We start from the raw sequence: 24,849 nt of genomic DNA on the forward strand, positions 1-24,849 counted from the left end.
AGATCACAAGTAGGCAGAGAGGCAGGTAGAGAGAGAGAAGGGGAAGCAGGCTCCCCACTCAGCAGAGAGCCCAATGTGGGGCTCGATCCCAGGACCTTGGGATCATGACCTGAGCCGAAGGCAGAGGCTTAACCCACTGAACCACCCAGGCGCCCTCAACCCTGATTTTAACAGCTCAGTGAGAGCGACTCAGTAAAACCCTGCAGTTAAGTCTCAAACACCGATGCCTCTCACTGCACGGAATGAACAACACAGCCACAATGAACTTCAGTTTCTCCTAAATATTCCACTTCTTGAGAGGGACTGAGGGCACCGTCAAGAAGAAAATTCACAACCTAGATAATGTTTGCAAATCGACTTCATACTTAACACAATTAAACACTGATTTCTTTAGAAGCTGTCACCTAGGAGGCTGGGCCTACCACAGCCTCCTTGGTTAATTTAAAGCCTTGAGTCACTTTTCCCTTTTGTTGTGAGAACCTTGTCTGTGGCGCACAAATTTGGCTATTTCATCTCTAGATTAAATTTGTCAAATTCCTTACTAGCAACATGGCTGGAACCTGCCAATTCCTGGGTATCAGCCCAGTGGCTACTTGCTGTCTGTCTGCTAAAAGTCTCAGGCCTCTCCTGGAATACTTGGCAGTTTGAGCTCCTGGATTTGTCCTGCAACTCAGACAGAATTCAGTAGTTTCCTAAGAAATTGAACTTTAAAAAGTCCAAAAATAGGGCTCGCAGGAAACAGCTCCAGAAATCCCACCTCAAGAGATTTTTTAATACCAAGCCATCTAGTGGAACAGAACTCACTCTCCTCTGAGTCTTCCCGCACTTTAATTTTCATACCCTGCCACTATTGATACTTCCGCATATCTGGAAGTTACCTCCTTCTGCATTACCTCCTGTGGCTAGGAGGCCAGTGGCCACCAACCTTGGCTGCATATTATAGTCACTGGGGATGGGGCGCCGGGGTGGCTCAGTCTGTGGAACGTCTAACTTTTGGTTTCGGCTCGGGTCATGATCTCAGCATGGTTGGATCAAGCCCCAGGTCAGGCTCCGGGCTCCCTGCTCAGTGTGAAGTCCGCTTAAGATTCTTCCCCCCTCTCTTTCCCTCCTCCTCTGCTCCCCTACCCTCTACCATGCCCTCCAACTTGTGGACTCTCTCTAAAATAGATAGATAAATAAACCCTTAAAAAAATCACTGCGGGGGTTCCTGGGTGGCCCAGTGGGTTAAGCCTCTGCCTTCAGCTTGGGTCATGATCTCAGGGTCCTGGGATCGAGCCCTGCATTGGGCTCTCTGCTCAGCACCCCACCCCGCCCACCCCACCTCTCTGCCTGCCTCTCTGCCTACTTGTGATCTGTCAAGTAAATAAATAAATAATTAAAAAAAAATCACTGTGGATACTCTGACTTCCTTGTTCTGGGATCAGGCTGGACATCTAGAGTTTTCTTAAAGCTCCCCAAGTGATTCTAACCATACACAGCCATTGACTTAGGTAAAACTATTAAATAACTGGGTCCCACACAGTCAAATTATTATTTTAAAAAGCTAATTGTTTCACTAATTGAATCACATTTTATATTATCCATTTTAAATTCATTTTTTTCTCTCTCTTAAAATATCAACTTAATTAAGTCACTTTCCTTACTGGTATTTTAATTGAATTTTTTTTAACCTTCCAAATTAATGATCCTCTCAATGCAAAAAGATGAATTCACTCATAATTTCAGGCTTACTTTCTTTATCCGGTGCTTGTCAATACGTTGAATCCATATACCCTGGTGTTTCTTTTAGGGATAATGAGTGATTTTCCATTGTATCCTGGTCAATTTGGGAACTGTGTTATCAGATGCTGGATCTAATTTAAACCTTCTGTTTTCGCAGGCTTCTGCTACAAATGAATCAGCAGGGAAGAAGGTACCAGTACTTTACTGCTGGATGGGAGTGGAAGTGCAGGCCCCTGAGATGGGTCTCCACTGACACCACGCCGGTGGGGAGTAGGAAAGGTACCTCTTAGCCTCCAGGAGGGGTAGAATCCTGGGGTCCTCACTCAGCTCCCCTGATACTGTGGAAAGGGAACTAAACACCTATCTTCCCTTGGGTGGGAGTTGAAGCACAGGCTCCCCTTTGGGCCTCCTATCTCCCTCGTGGGGCTGGGGAGGGATGCCAGGTGAGGACAGAGGTCTCGGCTTTCCACGAGGCCTTTACTGACAGAAGTGGGTTTGGGGGCTGTAATCCCCGACTGCCAATGTTTTTCTGGAGAAGTGTTTATTGTCAAAAAAAGGTTTCTGTTTCGTGAGGCTGCCCATTTCCTGGTCCTTTGGAAAGAGACAGCGAGCTCATCTTGTTCAAGCCCACAGCATTTCTGGGTTGAGGGCTCCTCCTGGGAACTTGCTGCCACGTGACTTCTGGAGTCCTGAAGTTCTGAGCTACCCTATCTTCTCTCCACCTTTCGGAGTCTTATGTCTGTTTTATAATATAGTGTCCAGGGTTTTTAGTTGTATTTAATGAGCAGGACGGCATGAAATGCATCTATTCCAACTGGTCCGGAATTGCAAGTTCTAACTCTCTATTTCAGATTATACCCGCAAACGGATTAGAGAATGTGGTCTTCTCCACAGCGAGTCGAGGAGTCAGAAGGCACATATCACATGAGCGGACAACACCAGCCTTGTTTGGGGAGAAGAGGCTGCAAGTCTCCCTCTTGTTAAAATACTGATCATTTCTCAAATGGGAGTGTCGAGCTTAGACCTTTCTCCGGAGCTCTGGATGGGTGTTTCTGCCTGTCTGGGGAAAGCACCATCAGGGATCCTCTGGAGGGCCCATCTGTTGGACCTCACCAGACCCAAACTCCTCACCTTGCCCTAACTAACCTCCTTCTCGGGGCCCTATTTCAATTATGTGCTACCAGTCACAGCACATCCTGAGCCTTTAAAGAGAGGGCAGGGTAGGATGAAAAAAAATTATCTATACATGTAGGAAATGAAACTAGGGCCTGGCACAGAGAAAATATTTTTTTGAAAAATGTTAACTTTAAGACTATCTCAGAACTTCTGATGGCTTGTCTTTTCTATATCTGGTGCCACTGTATCCGATGACATTACCCTGAGTCCAGGTAAAGGTCTGTATTTCAACAGCCTCTCTTCTGTTTAGTCCATACTTTGAGAGGCTGTCAGAATTAGCTTCCTAAATAAACCTCATCGTGCCACTTAAAATCTGTTGGTCTGCACTGCCAAAATCAGTAGTTCACACATCCCTTTAAGGAATTTACAAAAAGCTGGGGCATCTGGCTGGCTCAGTTGTAAAAGGAGGTGACTCCTAATCTTGGGGTTGTGAGTTCAAGCCCCACACTGGGTACAGAGATTACTCAAAAAAAAAAAAAAAAAAAAAAAAAAAAAAAAAAAAAAAAAAATAAAAAAAAAAAAAAAAAAAAGGTAAGCCAGGGTATGTCATGCTTTAAAAAAAAGAGCTACACATGCCCAGTGCAGTAAAATGCACAAGTGTTAATATCTACATATGAACCCCTGAAACTCCTCCTTTTCTGAGAAGCCTTCTACCCATTCCACACACAGGCACAGCAATTCATGTTTATTTTTGTTTTAGCATTTAGTAAGCTGTACCATGACAATTTCTTTTCTTTTCCTTTTCTCTTTTCTATTTTTTAAAAAAGATTTTACTTTTCAGCAATATTTACACCCAATGTGGGGCTCGAACTCATGACCCCGAGATCAAGAGTCGCACGCTCCATCACAGAGCCAGTCAAGGTGCCCCACCAGGACAATTTCTGTATGTTTGCTTCACCCACTAAAAAATAAGTAGACACTGTGTCTTTCTCCTCTTTCTTTCCCCAGTAAGTAGCATAGTGCCACAGAACCACAGCAGAGAGTGGATGGTCAACATTTGTGGAATGTGTGGAAAACCATGAGAGGAAAAGGCAGACATGAGGCCAAAGGGCTCTCCCACCTCAGGAAATTCTCATGGTTCCCTGTGTTCTTCTGTCACAGCCACCCCCTCACTCACAGCCTCAAAAGCCTATTCCTACTGGTCGCCTGACAGACGATTTCCCCCTCACCTCACCTTCTCGGGATGTTCTCATCCACTCTCTGGTTTCAGCTACCACGTATTAATTTCTTCCAAATCTATGTCCTCATTCTGGATTGTTCTCTAGACTGCCCACAGTCATTGGGCCTCTCTATTTTAAGTTCCCCAAACACCTGAAAGGAAATCCATTTAGGACTGAACTTCTTTTCCTTTCCACACTCTCCTACCACAGCCCTTCTTCCCTCCACACTTCCCACCTTGGCGAGTAACCAGCACTGCCATCTGCCCAAACTGTCCAGGAAAGAAACCTATGTATGCGTCCAGATGCCGTTCTCTCCATGCCCGTTGTTTCCACCACTTAAAGAGCTCTTGGATCTGACCCCCTCAATTTCTTAGCAGGATTACAGCAGCTTCTTAATTGCTTTCTCCATCTCCAGTCTTGACTCCTCCAACTCATCCGGGAACACCCACTTATTGAGCACCTACTGTATGTATCATAGTAACAAGAGTCCATGCCCCTTCTCTCATGGAATCTCTGATAATGGGGATTCTGGGGGAACCAGGCTGTCAACAACTGTGCAATGTGACGGGGGTGACATGGTCTATGAAGAAGAATAAAGTAGCAATGTGAAGGCATAGAGATGTCTGGGCGGTATCATTCTAGAAAACCCCTTTGAGGTTACTTGGGGGCAGGGACCCCATGCAGGCACAAGGGAGAAGAACATTCCAGGCAGAATGAAAAGTAAGAAGGAAGAATGAACAATGAGGACATGGAGGGTGACTCTATCCTATTCCTCTGGATTCCACAGGCCTGGGATTGATGGTTTGCAAGAGGGCTAAGAGCAGCTTACAATTATTGAGTATTTTGCTGCGTGCCAAGAACTAGGCTAAGGACTTTCCATGCATTGTTTCAGGCTTATTTATGTGTATCTTATTTCAGGCTTCAACACTCCCCCTGAGGTGCGCATTATCATTAAAATGGGGCATGAATTTAACAAACTCCCTACCACCTGTGTCTGCCATAACCCACTGGGACGAGATTTCTCTTTCATCCTTTTTTTTTTTTTTTTTAAATAAGATTATTTATTTATTTATTTGACAGAGAGAAAGAGAGAGATCACAAGTAGGCAGAAAGGCAGGCAGAGAGAGAGGGGGAAGCAGGCTCCCCACTGAGCAGAGAGCCCAATTTGGGGCTTGATCCCAGGATCCTGAAATCATGACCTGAGCCGAAGACAGAGGCTTAACCAGCTGGGCCACCCAGGCAACCCTCCCCCAACCCCCCGCCGCCTTTCATCCGTTACCAGTTATAGCATACTTGTACTCTCCAAATACAAGATAGATATATTCACAACCCAACAAGCTTGTGCAAGGGTGATGGCACAGTGGACCAGAGACGTAAAAGCAGTCCTCAGATATGGCTTTCTAAGGAGCAAAGGACTGATCCATCTACAGGAGTCAAAGAAATAATTCAGCCAAGTCAGGAGAGAGGATCCTGAACGTGTTGACCTAACTTATTCCACTAGAGGTACCCCCACACTTGGCGTATTGTAAAGATGTTTTTATTTAGATATAATTCCAGCAAAGTGAAATATTTCTTATGCCTATTATATTAGAGAATCAGATACTTCCTGGGGTGCCCTGGAACTTCATTATAATAATTCAGTGTATAAAAAGTTTGCTCTGGAGTTCAACCAATAACAGAGAAACAAGTTCATTTAATACCTATAAGTTCAGGACCAAGTACAGGCTGCCTCCCAATGATGTGGGGAGGATCAGGTGAGAAAGTGTATGCTGATGTCCACTGTAAGGAGTGAAAGTCATCAATTGTGATGTGATTTTATTATCTTATACTACACTTGCATATACTTATAGTTGTTTAAGGAGAATCTTCCAATAAGACAGTCCTCAAACGTAAGACCACAGCCAGTACATTAAAGAAGATTTAATTTTGGGGCACCTGGGTGGCTCAGTTGGTCAAGTGTCGACCTTCCGCTCAGGTCATGATCCCAAGGTCTTGGGATTGAGCCCCACATTGGGCTCCCTGCTCTGTGAGCTTGCTTCTCCCTCTGCCCTTCCCCACCTCCTGCCAGCTCATGCTCAACCTCTCTCTCTCTCTTTGTCTCTCTCTCAAATAAGTAAATAAATAAACAAAATCTTTAAAAAGAAGATTTAATTTTTGGTGCAGAGGACAAGATCTCATGGCTTTCTAGAAAAAGCATACACATACACTCTGTCTCCCTCCTCTCCTCCCTTCTTGTCTCTGTCTCTGTTGTGTATGCACACGCACTAAAAAACAGTGGTAGAACTGAAATCTGGGGTAAGTCCAACTTTTGCCGGATGATTCTGAGAAATAACCTGAACAACACATGTAAGAGTATTTGCGGAAAAGAATAATTATATCAGTGGTTCTCAGACTTGATCACATAGTGCACTCAGCTGGGGGCTTAAACACAGGCTGATGCCCCAGGTCTAACCCCCGCAGATTCCATTTCATTGGTCTGGGGTGCGGCCTGGATATCAGAATTTTTACACATTTATTCCATCTTGAAGCCAAGATTGAGAACCCCTGAGTCAAAAAGCTACTGACATTTTTGATTTGGCTTTAAAGTAAATAAAGTCGAATTCAAATCTCCCAAGTATCAGGTTAGCAATCAAAACATGCCTTTCTGTCTTTTTTTCTGGCTTATGTGAGACTGTGGTGTCTTTCCCTATTGGTTTCTTCTTGGAACAGACAGGACTGCAATTAAGAAAGAAACAGTTGTGCAAATAGAAGTACAATGTGGCAGCTCCCTTCAAAGGTGCTGGTTTGTGGGTTTTTTGTTTTTTTTTTTTTTTTCCCCGTTCTGACGGAAATGAAACAAAAGGTTTTTCTGTTTTGTGTCCCCATGGACCATGATCCCAGAGCCTTTGACATGCAGAACACAGCCAATACTCAAGCTCTAGTCTTCACTATACAGTTTCCTGCAGGATCCCCAGGGCCTACAAGTCACTTATCCTTAAAAGGTTAAGATGAAATATTTTAGAAAGCAATTATTATTATTGTGAGAAAGACATAAATAAACAAGGGAAATAGGAGAGAGAAAGCAAGAGACCATTCTAGGCAACTAAGTCACTCGGGCTTTTGTGTCTATAAAATCTGGAGTAAAACCCTGCGAAATATGAGAATTGGTCTCTTCATTTATAAAATGATACTTAAGTCCCTGCCCAGGATTCTTATAAAGATGGAGATAGACCAGATTTAAATCACTTAATAAATGCAAGGCATCGGGTATGTGACAAATGCTAGTTGTGTGATTTCTTTCCTCTTCTTCTTCTTTTTATTTACTTATGTATTAGAGAGGGAGAGAGAGAAAGAGTGAGAGAGAGCAGGAGCTGGGGGTGGGGCAGAGGGAGAGGGAGAAGCAGGCTCTCCGGCTGAGCAGGGAGCCCGATGTGGGGCTTGATCCCAGCATCCTGGGATCATGACCTGAGCTGAAGGCAGACACTTAACTGACTGAGCCACCCAGGCACCCCATCCTTCCTCTTCTCAAAAATAGGATTTTAGTTGCATGTGCTGTTTGTCACAAGGAGGAGGTGGCAGCAGTTCACCATCGGGGTTGTGAGTCCAAGGTCTCCAAGGGTATGGGGTAACAGACGAGTGTGTGAAGCCGGCTCTATTCCCTGTGAGCTTTGTGACCTTGGGTGGGTTACTTCCCCTTCCCAAGGGGTGGTCTCCTCCTGAGAGACAGGTCTCCTGGTCATCTGAACCTTACGGCTGCCACTGGCCTGTGCTGGAGGGGCTGGTTCACTTCTCTGCCTCGCTTACTGGCCCATGAGGCTTCGAGGGCAAACTGTGAGATGTGCTATTGCATTGCTAGTGCAAACACACAGTGTGCAGTAGGTGCTTGGAAATGTTCAGTGCACATGACAGCTCTGATAAGACGCTCCTGTAAGAGGAAGCACACTGCTGCTTCGGCTTAGTGACATCTATGTGTGCAAAGGCAGAGATCCTTTTATGTGTATGCCTCCACTTAGGGCTTGGCTTTAAAAGGATCTCGTTCCTGGCAATCTGATCTCTGGATAAATACGGCGGTGCTGTACTAATTTTCTTGTACTTTAGTGGTTTAAAGGCTTTTTGTTTTCTTAATGAGATAGCTTTTTAAAGGAGTCATAAATTGGGTCTAATGATTGTTGCTTTCAGATACTGATTTAGTGCATCTTTTACATTTGTAATTAAATTTCCAAGTATAGTACCGACGAAAATGGACTCTACCTTGTGCCCCAGAGCACTGACTTTTGACATAATAAATCAGTTTGCTTAGTAGTTTAACATAAGTGGTGGTCTCTAACCGATGTGACAAAAAGCATTTACGTCTAAACGCATGTCAGGAAAACAACCAGTTGGGTAGCTCTGAGATTCTGACTTCTTCCTCTCTTTATATTAAAAGAGAAAATTAGAGAACATCATTAAATTTCCCATTTCTTAGAAGTATTTTCAAGCCACGTGGCTCATTCAAATCCAATAATAAAATCGTTGAGTGCTAAAAAAAAAAATTATAAGGAAAGTGGAAAGACTGTTTCATTGTCCAAACCAGCAGAGCAAGAAAGGATTCTTGAAAAATTAAACTGAAACCTTAATATCTGTATCTCTAAAAATTCTTCTTTAACAGAGACATCACTGTTTTCTAAGAATGGAGGTTTCCAAATATCTAACATTACTAAGCAACTCTCTTTGTTCTAACAGGCGAAAATATAAATGTTTGCACAAGATGTTTGAAATAATACAGATTCTGGGACCTGCTGAGAATTAATTAGGACGGTAAATTTATTGCCTACATAAATAAATAAACCTGAGTGCCACTCCACGTCTGTCATTAAGGGGTTATATACTTTCCATTAAAGAAGACTAATAAATACAGTTTAGAGGCTCGAGGGAGGAGAGAGGGGAGTAGGCTGGCGTACAGCAGCTCCGGCGGTGCCAGACGTCAGCTGACCGCCTTCATTGAGATTGCCATGGAAACACCTTCTCCTGGGACGCTGCCATGAGGGTAGGGTGCTTTAGAAATGGTGATGGGGAGCAGAGCCCACAGCGATGGATTTCAGCAGGGCTCACCCCTGTACACATTACAAGGACAATCCATCTTCCAAATGAAATGATAGCTTTCTAGCGAGTCACCATCAGATAGAGTAATAATGCATGAAGCCTGGCATAATTACAACTCATTTACCTCTACGAAACATTCACATCACTTCATTGTCTCTCTTCTTGCCCCTGCTTGCCTGTATTCTCCACAGAATTAAAGGAGGGGTCTGTGTAATTAATTGGCTACTTCCCTGGCCATCAAGCCCACACTGATTAAAAGGGACTACATCAAACAGCATTAGCGGACAGCCTGAAACATTCTTCAAACCAGCCAAGCAAAACGAGCACAATTCACCAACAAAAGGGCAAGAGGCGTTTTAGCCTAGGTTGGGTTAAATGCTTCAGTTTCTGTGGTCTCCCTTGAAACCAGTGAACAGATTTTATATTTACGCAAATTAAACTTGGTCTTGGCAACCAGCTCCCTGAGTGCTGGCTAGGGTGAACCCATGTCCCTGTGAAATCACACGGCACAAGCTCATCGATTGAAGTGACTTGCTTCAGCCATGGGGTGCGATCTTTTCCAGCCATTTATAGCGATCTCTCTAGGATGATTCTCAGAGTTAAAGAGGTTGCGACCAAAGTTCTGTACACAACATTACTGATTAGGTAGGTTACTTCTTGTCTGTTCTCCATATCAACCTGAGCAACCCTGAGTCTCCCAGCTTTGCAAAACATTCAAATTCTGACCCTCCTATCCCCTGTAAAAAATTTTAACCTTTCCTGATGCTGGAAATGCTTTACTTCAATATTACAACTTACGAATACAGTGTAGATAGGGACTCAAGGGGGATGAGGCTAATCTGACAGTAACACAGAATCCAGCTGGCTGAAACCCTATCCCAACTCTGACTCTTCGTACAAAGAAAGCCACTCTGTGGCTAAGAAAGGGGTCACTTGTAACTTGAATGTCTCATTCTCAGACTGTTGTTTATAATTACTCGACCATGCCATTTGTGAGAACAGGGTTTGCTGAAACTCATCTCAAAAACCTGTCATGATTTCCTATTTTTATACTTCCTACAAAGAATGACTGAAATCATTGCTAAATGATAAACCAGATGCATAATTTTTGCTAATGGGAGAGAAAAAAGGTACCGAATTTATGTTTTAATCACATTTTATTTAGGCTTGCGGGAAGATCAGTCTTTCTTTTCTTTTCTTTCTTTCTTTTTTTTTTTTAAGATTTTATTTATTTATTTGACAGACAGAGATCACAAGCAGGCAGAGAGGCAGGCAGAGAGAGAGGGGGAAGCAGGCTCCCCGATGAGCAGAGAGCCTGATGCGGGGCTCGATCCCAGGACCCTGAGATCATGACCTGAGCCGAAGACAGAGGCTTCAAACCACTGAGCCCCCCAGGCGCCCCCAGTCTTTCTTGAACATAAACCAATTAATGACAGAGAGTGGGGAGGTAATTCCTGTAGAGATTACCTGGGACCCCTGGGTGTGCCGAGTTACGGAGTTTAGGGTGACAGGAATATTCGATACTACTACACGTCTGTTAGAATAGCTACAATTGAAACAAACTGATAGTAGCAAACAATGGTGAAGACGAACGCTTATTCACTGCCGGCAGGAATGCAAAATGGTACAGCGACTCTGGTAGACAATTTGGCAGTGCATAAAAAGCCAAACTTAATCTTGCCACACGATGTAGCAATCACATGGGCAGGTATTTACCCAGATGATTTGAAAACTGGTGTTCATACAAAAACCTGCATGTGAATGTTTAGCAGCTTTATTCATAATGGCCTCAAACCGGAAGCAACCAAGATGTCCTTCAGTAGGCAGATGGGTAAGCAAACCACAGCACATCCACACAGCGGAATATTCAGTGATAAAAAGAAATGAGCCACAGAAAGACACGCAAGAACCTCAGATACCTCTTGCTCATTAAAGAAGCCAATCTGAAAAGGTTACAAAGTGTATGATTCCAATTATGTGGTATTCTAGAAAAGGTACAACTACAGAGTCAGTAGAACCATCAGTGGCTGCTGGGGCTTGGGGGAGCTAACAGTTGTAGAAATAAATAAGAAATATCAAGCTTTCCCTCCCTGGCTGCCTGAGGACTGACCGCCATTATGAAGAACACAGTAACTGTCTGAACCGGGAAGTTCACGACCAACTGACGACTTCGGCAAGAAACAAATGGTCATCGAGGTCCTCCACCCCAGAAAGGCAACAGTACCTAAGACAGAAATTTGGGAAAAACTGGCCAAAACATACAAGACCACACCAGATATCATCTTTGTATTTAGATTCAGAATGCATTTTGGTGGTGGCAAGCCAATTGGCTTTGGCACAATTTATGATTCTTTGGATTACAGAAGGAAAATGAACCCAAACATAGACTTGCAAGACATCGCCTACATGAGAAGAAAAAAGACCTCAAGAAAATAGCAAAAGGAACATAAGAACGGAATGAAGGAGGGCAGGGGGACTCTGAGGGCTAACACTGGTGCTAGCACAAAGGAGTAAAAATTCTGGGGTGACTCTGGGGATCTGCAGGGACTATGTAGACTACAGACTTTTCATGAGAGGATCAATAAACTGTAAAAACTTAAAAAAAAATCAAGAAGAAAGTACCGGAGGAATTTGGTGATGAAAACAGACTGGGAAAAGAAACTGAAAATAACAGGTATTGGTATAGTGATGGGCAACTTATCAGTACGTAATTATTTGATGGTGATATTTATCTTTATTTTTATGCTAACTTCTAGGTGTTCACAGGAAAACACAGGGTATCTATTCTACAAGCGGTCAGAAATTTAGACCGCAGCGCAGTAACTGTGGCCTGCGTACAATGAAACATCCAAAGATGAGCCACAAGGCAGAGTTGGCTGTACTTATGCCCCTTTTGCTGAGGTGCAGGGTATCATCTCAAGAATGTGGAAGCCTACTGACAAGAAAATCAACACCTCCTGATTTAACTGCTGGTTAACAGAAAATACAGGGACTAGGAGAACAAATTAAATGAACGACAAGGAAACAGACAAATCTGGATGAGACCAGTTCCGGACTCTATAAAGTCAATGTCACGCATACCACATGTTGGAGGGAATGTGACGAAACAGAACTCCCAGGCGCTGGGGAGAATGTACCAGGGAGCAGCCATTTTGGAAAAATTTGGTAGTTTCTTACAAATTTAAACAAATGCCGTATGATGGACTAATTTCCCTCCCAGATAGCCATCTGAGAGAAATAAAAGCATATGCCTATAAAAAGACTTACATGCAAATGCACCCAGCAGCCAGATGTCTGTCTGCTGGTGTGTGAAGAAATGAATACGGTCTATCCATGCAATGGAGTATGACTTGGCGGTGAGATGAACGAACCAATGACACAAGGTACAACCTAGATGAACCCCAAGAACACACTGAGTGGAGGAAGCCACACACAGAATATGTGCTGCAGGAGTCCGTGTATGTCAAGTTTCTAGAAAAGGCAGAAGGAGAGGCTGAGGTTGGGAGTGAGGATTTACCACCCATGAGCACGAAAGAACTCTCTGAGGTGACGGAAATGTTCCGAAACCAGATTGGGTCATGTTTGCACAACCGGGTAAATTTACTAAAAGTAACTGAATGGTACCTTACGATGGGTGAATTCTACGGTAAGTAAATGTTTTAGCTTGCTAGGGCAGCCATACAGAGCCCACAGAATGGATGGCTTAAAACAAGTTCTGGAGACTACAAGTCCAAGATCAAGGTATGGAAGGGTGTGGTTCCTCAGAGGCCTCTCTCCTTGACTTGTGGATGGGTGCCTTCTCTCTCCATTCTCACGGGGTCTTGCCTCTTCTAATAGGGATCCCAGTCAAACCAGATTAGGGCCCACCCTCATGACCTCGTTGTAACCTAATTACCTCTTTGAAGACCCAATCTCCAAACACAGCCACTGTTCTGAAGTACTGGGGGTTAGAACTTCAACCAATGAATTCTGGGGGAGTAATAATTCAGCCATTATAGCAAATCAAAATTTAATAATGCCATTTAAAAAAATCAACATCCTGAAAAAAAAGGCTGTGTGTGTGGAGGTGCAGTTCTGGACGAAAAGAGGTGTAACTCTAAAATACGAACCTAGGTAGTATTTTTAAAAATAGGTATAAGACATTCTTGGAACAAATGAAGAAATTTGAATATGTGCTGGATATCAGATGATATTATGGAAATGTTATTTTCTTAGATATGAAAATGGTACTGTTATGAAGGAGAAAGTTCTTATTCTTAGGAGAATGCATACAGGATTATTTTAGCGGCAAAGCATCATCAAAGAGAGATAAAACAAATAGAGCAAAAAACAAACACTCGGTGAATCTAGGCAGAGAGCATTATGGTATTCCCTAATACCTAAAAGGTATTCTTTCAACTTCTCTATATATTTCAAAAATTTTATAATGCAAAATCAGAGGGATGGGATTAGCATTGAACTCTGAGGAGGCAGGAAGTTCTCAAGACAAGAAAGACATCTCTACCAAAGTTTTCCTTTATTCTTTTTCTTTCTTGGTAATTGAAGTAGAAAATGTATCCTTCTAAAGCTCACACCCAGTTATAGCTTTTTTCTAAGCAAGAAATGGTTAGTGTTTCTACTGTTTCTGCTATGTAACATCTAGAAGAAAACATACCATAGATTGTAGACTTTTTAAAGTTTGATATGGAAGAGGCCAAGACATGGGTATAGCTCATTTAAAATAACAAATGACAAGTAAAGATCCTTTTTTTTTTTTTTAATATTTTATTTATTTGGGAGAGAGCAAGCGAGCACAAGCAGGGGGAGCAGGCAGAGGGAGATAGAAAAGCAGGCTATGTGGGGCTCGACCTGAGAACCCTGGGATCATGACCTGAGCTGAAGGCAGACATTTAACTGACTGAGTCACCCAGGCGCCCCGAGATCTTTTTTTAATAGGAGGAGCAAACAGGTGAGCTGTGGGCTAACCAGGGCCTACAGATGTGTTTTATTTGGCTTGCATGGCATTTAATCAGGAGACTTACATAAAATACAGATTTCAGCTTTTTCTAGGTGAATCCAAAGACTTGGCCTACTGGACTCAGGCATAGTCACATGGACCACAGTGGAGTGGTGACTGCCCCATGACAGGGTATATGGGTTTCATTCACTTCTGAATCTGTCAGACTCCCAAAGGAATCTGACATTTGATAAAGAAAATGATTAAATGTTAAGTTGCTGCTTTTGATGAGATCTGCCCTACCACCATCCTCTTTCCATTCATATGGAAGAAGATAGTGAGAACATTATGTTAGGAGGAAGGTGAAATTGAAGGGAAAGGATCTAGATATACCAGTGTATCCACATGGGGAAATGTGAATGCCTATAGCCTCACGTAGACACAAAAATCAATTCTAGGTGGACTGTGCATGTCAATGGGAAAGATAGAGCAATAAAGTGCTTTAGAATATACTGGAAGAGGATACACCAGATAGAATGCCAATACAGAATATACCAGAATATATATACCAATATACCAGGTATATATACCAACATAGAATATACCAGAAGAGCATACCTTCATGACCTTGGGATAGGGAATGATTTCTTAAACAAAAACAAAACTGCATCAACCTCAAAGAAAAAAGGTGGTAAGTTGAGCTACATTAAAGTAAAACATTTTGTTCCAAGACACCATTCAAAGAATGAAAAGTCAAGTCACAGAGTCAGAGAAAATATCTGCAATTTCTTAACTGCCAGTGGCCACTTATGCAGACTGTAGAAAGAACTAGAAATCAATTTTTAAAAGACAACTGAATACAAAAATGGGTAAGAGATTTGAGCAGGTATTTCAACAAAAGGTGTCCACGACTCATAAACATACAAAAAGGTACTAGACCTTCTTAGTAATAAGGCAATACAAATAAAAAACACAATCCGTATCTATCAACAAATGAATGGATAAAGATGTGGCATATATATGTAATGGAATATATTATTTAGCCACGAGGAAGAAGGAAATCCTGCCATTTGTAACAACTAGGACGGATCCTGAGGGCATCACACCCAAATGGAAAAAAAAAATACTGTATGATTTTACAGAAGAAATATTATATGATCTCACTTACATGTGGAATCTAAAACAGCGGAACTCATAGAAACAGAGAGTGGAGTGGTGGTTACCAGTGGCTGGAGAGTAGGGGAAATGGGACATGTTGGACAGAGGGCATAAACTTCCAGTTTAAGACGAATAAGTTCTAGAAAACTACTGAACAGCAATGGTGATGATAGTTAATAATACTGTGTTAAAAGCTGCTAAGTGGGTAGAACCTTAAATACTCTCACCATGACAAAGAATGGTGACTATGTGATGGGATGGAGCTACTGGCTATGGCGGGGATCACTGTGCAACATGTATCAAATCCGCTTGCTGTAACTTTACACAGAAACAATGTTACGTGTCATTTATATCTCAAGAAAGCTGGACAAAGCCCCCACAATGTGGAGCTACCTCATACCTTACCAACATAGTGAACATTTAAAAGACTGTCCGTAGCTGGTATTGGGGAGGAGATGGGAGCAACTGGACCTGTCACACGTTGTTGGTGGAGGCGTAAACCAGTGCAACTGCTTTGGAAACTTGGAATTATCTAGGTTACAGTTTCACTCCTGGGTATCTGTCCAGTGAAAATGTATGCATGTAAACACTAAAAAATATGTATAAGAATAAAAAAAAATCTCAAACATCCATCAATGTATGAGTGGATAAACTGACTGTGGTATATTTTCACAAGGAAATAATACAGAACAATGAAAATGAGCAAACTAGAGTTAGAAGAAATAACATGGAGAAATGTCACAAATATATCACGCTGAAAGAAGCCACACAAAAAGGGATATGTACTGTTTTACTTCATTTGAATGAAGTTCGAAATGAGCAGAATTATGTCTTTGAGAAGGAAAGAAGAGATAGTGACCTGGAGGGAACATGTGTGAGGTCATGAGCTCATGACCCAAGCTGAAGATACAGGCCTATTAATGGCCTGTATCTTGGCTTTGGTGATGGTTACATGGATGAATTCACTTTGTGATCATTCACCGTGTTCTACCCTTAAGATCTGTGTGCTTTTCTGCATGCATGTCACTAAAAAAGTTAAAATACTTGCCCAGATTTGAACAGTTGGTGGGGGGTACACCACATGCCAATAAGATATCCCAAGGGTTTGCTAATCCAGTGTTCTCAGATTTACTTAAATTACCCCAAGTCTCATGAAAAAGTTTGAAAATCTCTATTCTTATGGGAAGCTGTCACCAGACATGGAATAAAACAGCAAAGATATATTAAGTTCTTGTTCAGACACTCATTTCAAAGAAAAGTTGGACTAGGGCTGTTTTGTATATTGACACAAGATATTAATAATATTGTTCTGACCTGTTAGAAAGATGGTTTAGGAGTACATAATGGGGCATTGGCAGAGAGAAGATTTCCAAGCCATAAAGTGAAAAATGGTTACCTTGAGTTTGTTGTTTTCTGTCTTTTTAATTTTAGTTCTCTTTAAGTGTTTTTAAGTCCTTTTTTTCAAAAAGATTTTATTTTAAAGAGAGAGAGAGAGTGTGTGCAGAAACACGAGAGATCATGTTGGGGGAGAAGAAGGGGGGAGGGCGAGGGACAAGCAGATCCCACACTGAGTGTGAGGCCCTGAGTGGGGGCTTGAACTCATGACCCTGAGGGCATGACTTGCACCAAATCAAAAGTCAGATGCTCAACTGACTGAGCCACCTCAGTGCCCTGAAAGGCTGTTTTTAATTCTGCAACATGTTTTGCTTTTAATTTAACAGAAACTCACTAGAACAATACAACAGATGATGATCTGATGAATTCTTATCTTCAAAAAATAATTTAGGGATACGGCCAATGCAGAATGTTGACTGCAGGGTAACAGCCTCCTGAGGTGTTGCTGATGTTAAAATATACATGAAACAGGTTTTCTCACAAGCAATCAATGAACTTAAAGTCTGTGGACTTCCCTCCCTCCTCTAGAAAAAACATATGCACGTACCAGACATTAACATATACTTGATAATTTGAAAACATACCACTAAACCACCCATGCTTAAGGAACTCACAATGGAGATGACAAAATAATTAGAATTGAACAAGGACAATAACATGTATTATAACACGTGACGTTCAGCTCAAGCCATTCCTAAACATAAATGTATCGTCTTTGATGCAATTTTATAAAAACTGAAATTTAGAAACAAAAGCAGCTAATCCCTCAACTCAAAAAGCTAGAAAAAAGAACCAACAGAGTAAATCTAGAGACTGGAGAAGAAAAAAAAGAGCAGAGGTCAATGAAAAGGTAATGAAATCAACAAAATAGGTCTCCGGCAAAACTGACCTTGGAAAAAATGAGAAAAAGCACATCTGATCAATACGAAGGACACAGAGGGTATGTAACAGAGGTACAGTGCAAAGATCTCCACCCGGGGCCGTCCCCGAGATCACTGGCTTCCCTGAAATCAAGTGGCCACTCTGGTTTAGTTAGCAGCTTCTTCTCCCCCGAGGAACAGCGGAGGGCTGCCTCTCCGAGCTCAAGGGAATGGGGCATACTCTTCTTCAGACGGAGGAGAAAACAAACGTGCCTGCAGGTGTTTCACATGCCGGACGGTAATGGTCCGTGTATCATCAGGTGTCTAGATCTTCCCTGGGCTTCAATGATCACCTGCCTCCTTTACTTCACCTCTTTGGCTTACCCTTCCTCCTCTATCTTCCTTCACAGATAGCTTTCTTCCCCACCACCTTTTTTTAGATTCTATTTTTAAAAAGATTTTATGTATTTATTTGAGGAGAGAGTGGAGAGCGAGAGGGAACGAGTGCGGTGGGAAGGGGCAGAGGCATAGGGGGAAGCAGACTCCCTGCTGAGCAGGGAGCCGGACACGGGACTCGATCCCGGATCATGACCCCAGTTGAGGGCAGATGCTCAACTAACTGAGCCACCCAGGTGCCCCTCTCCTCCCCCTTCACTGAGGTATATATAACGTGCATTCAGCAGGGCACACATATCTCAAGGAAACCGCCCAATGAATTTGAATACATGCATACCCAAGTGTGACTACCACCAGCTCAAGCTACGGAGCTGGTCATTTCCAGCCTCCAGAAGGCTCTTTCCTTCCTGCTCATGTCTCTGTGTCTCTGCTCTTCCTTATGCCCCAAATACTTTCCCTCCAAGTAAACATCTGGCTAATTCCTTAGCTCCTTCACGTCTCTGCTTGAATGTCAGCTTTGGAGTGAGGCCCCATCACCCTATTTGTAATTACAACACCTCTCGCAGCCTCTATTTTCTCTCCCTAGTCTGTGTCTTCCCTTATCCCCTGCTGATGGATTATATGACGTGTGTGCGTATATACATGCACACGTACATGCACATTTACACATAAGCCTGAAGTCCACTACTCGCCACCAAAGTTCCATCAGGGCAGAAATGGACCATTTTGACCCTTCCATGCCACAATACCCATAGGTCTGGCACACAACGAGTCCTCAGTGATCACTCATTGAAGGAAGACTTGAGTCACTGAGATTGTAAACGCTGTAATGAGACAATCCAGTCGCAGCGGTCTGAAACCCCCAGTGAAGGCAATTCCCGCACCGCTGTTCTAACTAAGGCATAACTGCCCATTAAGCGAGTCTCCTTAAGTCTCTGTTCATCGCACCTCAAGATCTAGCAGGAAGAAATGAGCACGAGGATGCTGCCGGAAACCAGTCTCAGAGGGACGTGGCCCTGCTCGCAGCCTGTCATGGAGGAGGAGGCGCTCTCTCCCCAGCACAGAGAGCCAGCGGGGTCTGTAGGGAAGAAGCAGTCACTTACCCTGTCACAGCCGAGCCCCTGGACGCTGGCTGATATGCCCATTAGAGTTAAGGCCTGGGACACTTAGGTGCTACTACTGCTTTACACAAGTTCAATGGGTTGGGAGGTGTAAAGACAGTAAACCAGTTGAGTACTTTTACGGTGCAACAAATATTCACCCCATGTTGCCGGCTGGAAGCAGTTAAAAGCCCTGGTGAAGACCAGGTTTAGAAGCTGATCAGACACAGAGCCAAACGAGAGCCTCGCTGAAACTCTCACCAGTGACGGGCATCTATGAGCGCGATCCAGGTCCTGTTTGACAAGGACTGGAATCCTGGAGACCGGAACAGGAGGTGGGAAGGGTCCAAGGCCCCACGGATGCCTGATGAAGCTGGCCTATTTGAAGCACTTCTCTCCTGATGACCCACCCCCAGCATGCTCTGTGACCAAGGTCAAAAATGACTTGGGCCTAAGGACAGTGGCCAAAGACTGTAGAGGGAAGAGATCAATCATGTCCTAAATGAGCTGTAGTAATTATCCATGCTACACTAGGAAAAGTCAGGGAAGAGGATACGCACGGACTAACAAGTGCTTGGGAAGGAACTGCAGTACCGATGTGGGTCAAGCGGAACCGGTTGCCATGGTGAGGACTCCTCTGGAGACTGTGTTCCATATGTTCCTGCAGGAGGACACCCCAGTGGTTTACTGGGCTGGCTGACATAGACCCTAGCCTCGCACTAGCCTGTGCTGTCTGGCAAGGATGGTGACTGTCAGGAAGAAGACGCTCAGAGAGCAGCAGAGCCCCAGAAAGTGGCAGGCACTCGACTCTCCACGCACTCATGCTGCTCAGGGGGCTCTGGGATAACACAGGCCCTGAGGGCTGCTTTAAATGCTGAATGGTAGCATTTCTTGGGTCTTTGCAAGATTCTTCTCCCTTACTACTATGTGTAATCTCATTAAAAACAAAACATTACTCAAGAGAGTGTATGGTCACAATCTGTTCCTTGGAGCCAGAAAAGCTTAAGTGAGACAGGAAAGGAGCCTTTGCAGAAGGAGGAGTGTGGGACCCTCAGCTGTCTGTTCTTACCGACTACTCTTACTTCTGAAAACTTTCCAACTTGATTCTACAACACGGCGTTCCTATAGTTCTCTTCTTTCCTAGAATAATTCATAACCTATGGAACTGAAGGGAAGCTACAGCTCATTCAGCACAGGAAAGAGAGAAGCACATGGAGGCCCACTGAGAGATTTCCTTCTTACTCCATTTCCTTCAGCGATTCTTTCCCCACCGTTTAACAGGGAATGTTCTCGAATCATCTGCCCCTTTCTCTCTCTAGACTCATAATTTCAGCCTCCAATTATACATGGATCCACTCTTAAGTTTTTATTTTAAGTGCTGAATTCTTCTCCCCCCCAATATTAGACTTCCAATTTATCTGTGGAATGTATACTTCCAAGTTTCACCAGCACCTGAAACTCAACATGGTTAAAACTGACATTATCTCCTTTCTCCCTTCCCACTTTCTGCATTACTCTTATTAGCATTATCCATTTTTAAAAGTTTCTGTCTTAAGCTGTTTTTTAATTTCAAAATATTCTGATCATGCAAACAGTATAAAGAATAAAATAACAAAGACTCCTGTTTTCAATTTCAACACTTAACTATTTTGCCATATTTGTTTCAGACTCAAAAACATTTTTATAGGTATGGCTGGAAGTCCCCTATCCCATTCAACCCGGCCCCTTCCTTAAGAGGCAGCCACTCTTCCAAGGTTCATTCCTGCCAAAAGCAGATCCCAAGAGAAAGGCTGATAAACCCAGAGGACTGATTTGGAAGGTGCAGGGGCACTGACAAGGGTGTGGGGAGGTGGTTTGAGTGTGGGAAGACAGCCAGTGGGGCCCAGTGTTAAATGAGCTACCACTGTGGGTAAGCTGAAGGCAAAGTGAGTTCTGGCAGCCTAAGGGCAGCCTTTTGACAAGAATGTTGACTGATGAAAGTTAGGCTGGGGTACCCAGAAATAATAAGGGAATACAGGGGGACATGGGCAGAGTACTGACAACATCTGTGAGAGTGTGTGCCCATTCTTTTTTTTTTTTTTAAGATTTTATTTATTTAAGAAGCCCCAGTGGCCTGATGGATAAGGCATTGGCCTCCTAAGATTTTATTTATTTATTGACAGAGATCACAAGTAGGCAGAGAGGCAGGCAGAGAGAGAGGAGGAAAAAGGCTCCCTGCCAAGCAGAGAGCCCGATGGAGGGCTCAATTCCAGGACCCTGAGACCATAACCCGAGTAGAAGGCAGGGGCTTAACCCACTGAGCCACCCAGGCGCCCCGTGTGTGCCCATTCTATTGACATTGCTTACTTTTACTGCAACTGTTAAACATCATTAATTTTTATATTAGATGATATTATTCATAACACTAACAACAATGATACTGATGAAGGGGAACAGTGACTATAAATACACGCCAGTCAACATGAAAAAGGATGGTAGTTTGGGAAAATAACTTCAGTTCAAAGAGTTGTTTAGCTATTTATTGAATTTGTATCAAGTGCTTTGATTGATCTCCCTTTCAATAGAAGGTAAAGAAATAAAATGCCAGTCACAATTCATGTTCTGTTTGGTTCCACACTTCATTTGACTTTGACAAAATCTGATTTTCTCCCGTACCTTCCTTCATCTCCTACTTTAAGATTGCAGTGATTAGGCTTAAATGATGATTGATATGTGAGATTACAAGCGTTTGCTAAGAAGACTATATACAACCAAGAATGTCTTAGAATATCATTTTCTTCTTAGCTGCAATCTATTAGACTTTCTATTGAAAGGGAGAAAGAGATGTATGTGTGTGTACAGGGTGGCAGTGGGGGGGCGTGTAATGGAGACAAAGTTCAACCCCATAATCAGCCCTGCAGTGATATTCTAAATCATGTAGCAAAGCCAGGAATAGTTTGCCTTCTCTGTACCTCACAATCAACAGGACTCCTGACTTAACAACACAGAACTACAAAACAGTATGTTTCCTGTTCCCTTTTGTAGAGACCAGGAGGATTTAAAATAATCTTGAAACGATATTCCTCATAGATTCTATTATTGGACAGACAGAACTCCTTCCTTAGGAACTAGCAGACAGAAAAATCACCTGACACTCAAAAAGATCTTGTAGTCAGCAGGATGCTTCTGAAGAATCAAAACAGACAGTCACTTGTAAAGCAGACCACATACAGTAGGAGGAAAATTAAAAACAAAAAAACAACTTATATTGAGATTCAAGGAGATATCCACCAAATTTCGTATTTCAAATGAGAAATGATTACAGAACTTGAAAACCCCATGGAGGACAACTGAGTGGGTTTAGATCAGAGGCAAAATATACTGGTGAAAAGAACTTCCGGAAACAGCATAAATTTTACATGTGAAAGAGAGATAATGTTTTCATGAAGTAATTCTCCACTGTTTTTCTCCTAATTCCATTTCTCTATAAAAACAAACCTCTTGAAAACAAGTAAGAAAATATATTATATGCCACATTTAAGCAGTAGGTAGGATTAGGAATAGAGAAAGGTTACGTAGAATAGGGAGTCCTTAATGTTTGTTTTTTAAAAATGCCTTCATTAATCTATTGGAAACCTTGGATCCTTTCTCCTCTTTTTTTTTTTTTTTTTTTTAAAGATTTCATTTATTTATTTGACAGAGGTCACAAGTAGGCAGAGAGGCAGGCAGAGAGAGACAGAGGGGGAAGTAGGCTCCCTGCTGAGCAGAGAGCCCAATGCGGGGCTCGGGGCTCCATCCCAGGACCCTGGGGTCATGACCTGAGCCGAAGGCAGAGGATTTAACCCACTGAGCCACCCAGGCGCCCCCCCCCGCCCCCGCTTTTTGTTAAAGTACTCTCTATACCCAACAGGCAGCCTGAACTCATGACCCCAAGATGAAGAGTCGCACGCTCTACCAACCAAGCCAGCCAGGCGTGCCTGGATCCTTCTTACAGAAAATTGTACATTTGTACAAGACATAAGATGGGCATAGAATTTCAGGAATTCATGGGCTCCCTAGAGCTCCAAAGGTTGTAGTGATCCGTCTATTGACCCACTAGTGGTCCGAGAACCCCAGGTTAAGAGTCCGTCCTTCAGGAAGCAGAGAACACTTACGTTGTACAGAGGGATGGTCTTCATCACCTTGTACTGTTTAGTGGGATCCATCTTATAGAGGTGACGATCGGTGACAAAAATCGCTCGGTCTTCCACCTTACTAAATCGATTCACCTATAAGAAAACAAACCAATAAGCCATCATAGCTCATCAAGAATGAAATCAAATGAGCCACCAGGAAATTATCTATCTAGGGGCAGAGGCGGCTGGCTGGGGAGACACATTCTTTAACAGATAATGTACCATTCTCCAGGATGAACAGAGATCTACAAGGACTCGCAGTTTCCAGATTTACAGGATTTTACAGTTTAAGTTTCACCATTTTATAATTCAACAGGAAAAACAACAAAAACACATAAGAATTAAAGGACTAAAAACATGTGACCCAGACACTGTAAAGAAAATGAAAAGAGAACCCAGAAACTAAGGAGCAAATGTCTTGCATATCACATTTCTGTTAAGGGACACAATTGTATGTCTAAGAGAATAGAACATACATTGTACCTAGAATATATATCTCCATAATAAAAAGACAAAAAAAAAAAAGAGTAAAGGATTCGAACAGACATTTCTCCAGAGAAGATACACAAAAGGCCAATAAGCACATGAAAAGATGCTTGACATTAGTAGTCACCAGGGAAACATAAGTCAGAACCCCGGGGAGACACCACTTCGCACTCACCAGAATGACAATAATAACAAAGACAGATAATAACAAATGCTGGCCAGGAGGTGGAGAAATTGGAACCCTCCTCACTAATGGTCGGAATGTGAAATGATGCAGTCACTTCGGAAGAGTCTGGCAGGGCCTCGAGTGGTTAAATCTAGAATTACCATCTGACCCAGAAATTCCACTCGCAGGTGTATAAGGGAACTGAAGACATATCCACAGGAAAACTTGGGCATGAATGTGCACAGCAGCCTTAATCATGACAGGGACAACGTAAATGTCCATCAACTGATGAACCGATAAATAAAATAGGATATATCCACACCACGGAATACAACTGGTCAACAAGAAGAAATAAGTGTAAAAACATAATGCTGAGTCAAAGAAGTCAGGCCCAGAGGACCACGCTGCAAGACCTCATTCACATGTAATATCCAGAATAAGCAAATCTGTTGAAACAGGAAGTAGGTTATTGGTTGCCTAGGGCTGGAGGAAATGAAAGGTTTGGAAGGATGACAGCTAAGGGTTGGGGGTTTCTTTCTGAAAACTGATGGTGGTGATGGATCTACAGCTCTGTGAACACACTGAAAGCCAATGGATTGTGTACTTGAAAATGGTGAGTGGTATGGCATGTGATTAGATCGCAATAAAGCTGTAAAAAATGTAAGCCCTATCAGAAATGACTCATTCTGCCCCTTTTCTAATTCCCTAAAAGTATAATGAGTATGTCATTAAATCTACATGTTTGGGGGTGCCTGGTTGGCTCAGTTGTTAAGTGTCTGCCTTCAGCTCAGGTCATGATCCCAGGGTCCTGGGACTAAGCCTGCTGTCAGGCTTCCTGCTCAACAGGGAGCTGCTTCTCCCTCTGCCCCACCCCTCCCAGGTCATGCTCACTCTCTTTCTCTCTCTGGCAAAAATAAATAAATAAAATCTTTAAAATAAAATCTTTAAAAATCCACTTGTTCAAAAGTGGGACACTGCCTTCCTAGTGCCTATGGCATGAATTATGGCATGAATGCCTCATAATTACCACTGTCCAAAACAAGAGAGGGCCACATGGAAAGGCAGTACATGCTCCCCCT

The 24,849-nt window shown here is 42.9% G+C and overlaps 1 protein-coding gene across 1 annotated transcript in view; it reads right to left on the reverse strand.

Annotated features, from left to right (window-relative positions):
• Positions 1–24,849, reverse strand: part of LOC111151444 (myosin ID) — a 243,387-nt gene that overhangs the window by 105,832 nt on the left and 112,706 nt on the right. The window contains exon 20 of the mRNA XM_022509449.1: positions 23,098–23,211. Within this exon, the coding sequence (XP_022365157.1) occupies positions 23,098–23,211 (114 nt within the window). The remainder of the gene's footprint in view (positions 1–23,097; positions 23,212–24,849) is intronic.

This window comes from Enhydra lutris, unplaced genomic scaffold, assembly GCF_002288905.1.
Source record: "Enhydra lutris kenyoni isolate GAN:26980312 unplaced genomic scaffold, ASM228890v2 scaffoldscaffold26, whole genome shotgun sequence".
Taxonomy (NCBI): Eukaryota; Metazoa; Chordata; class Mammalia; order Carnivora; family Mustelidae; genus Enhydra; species Enhydra lutris.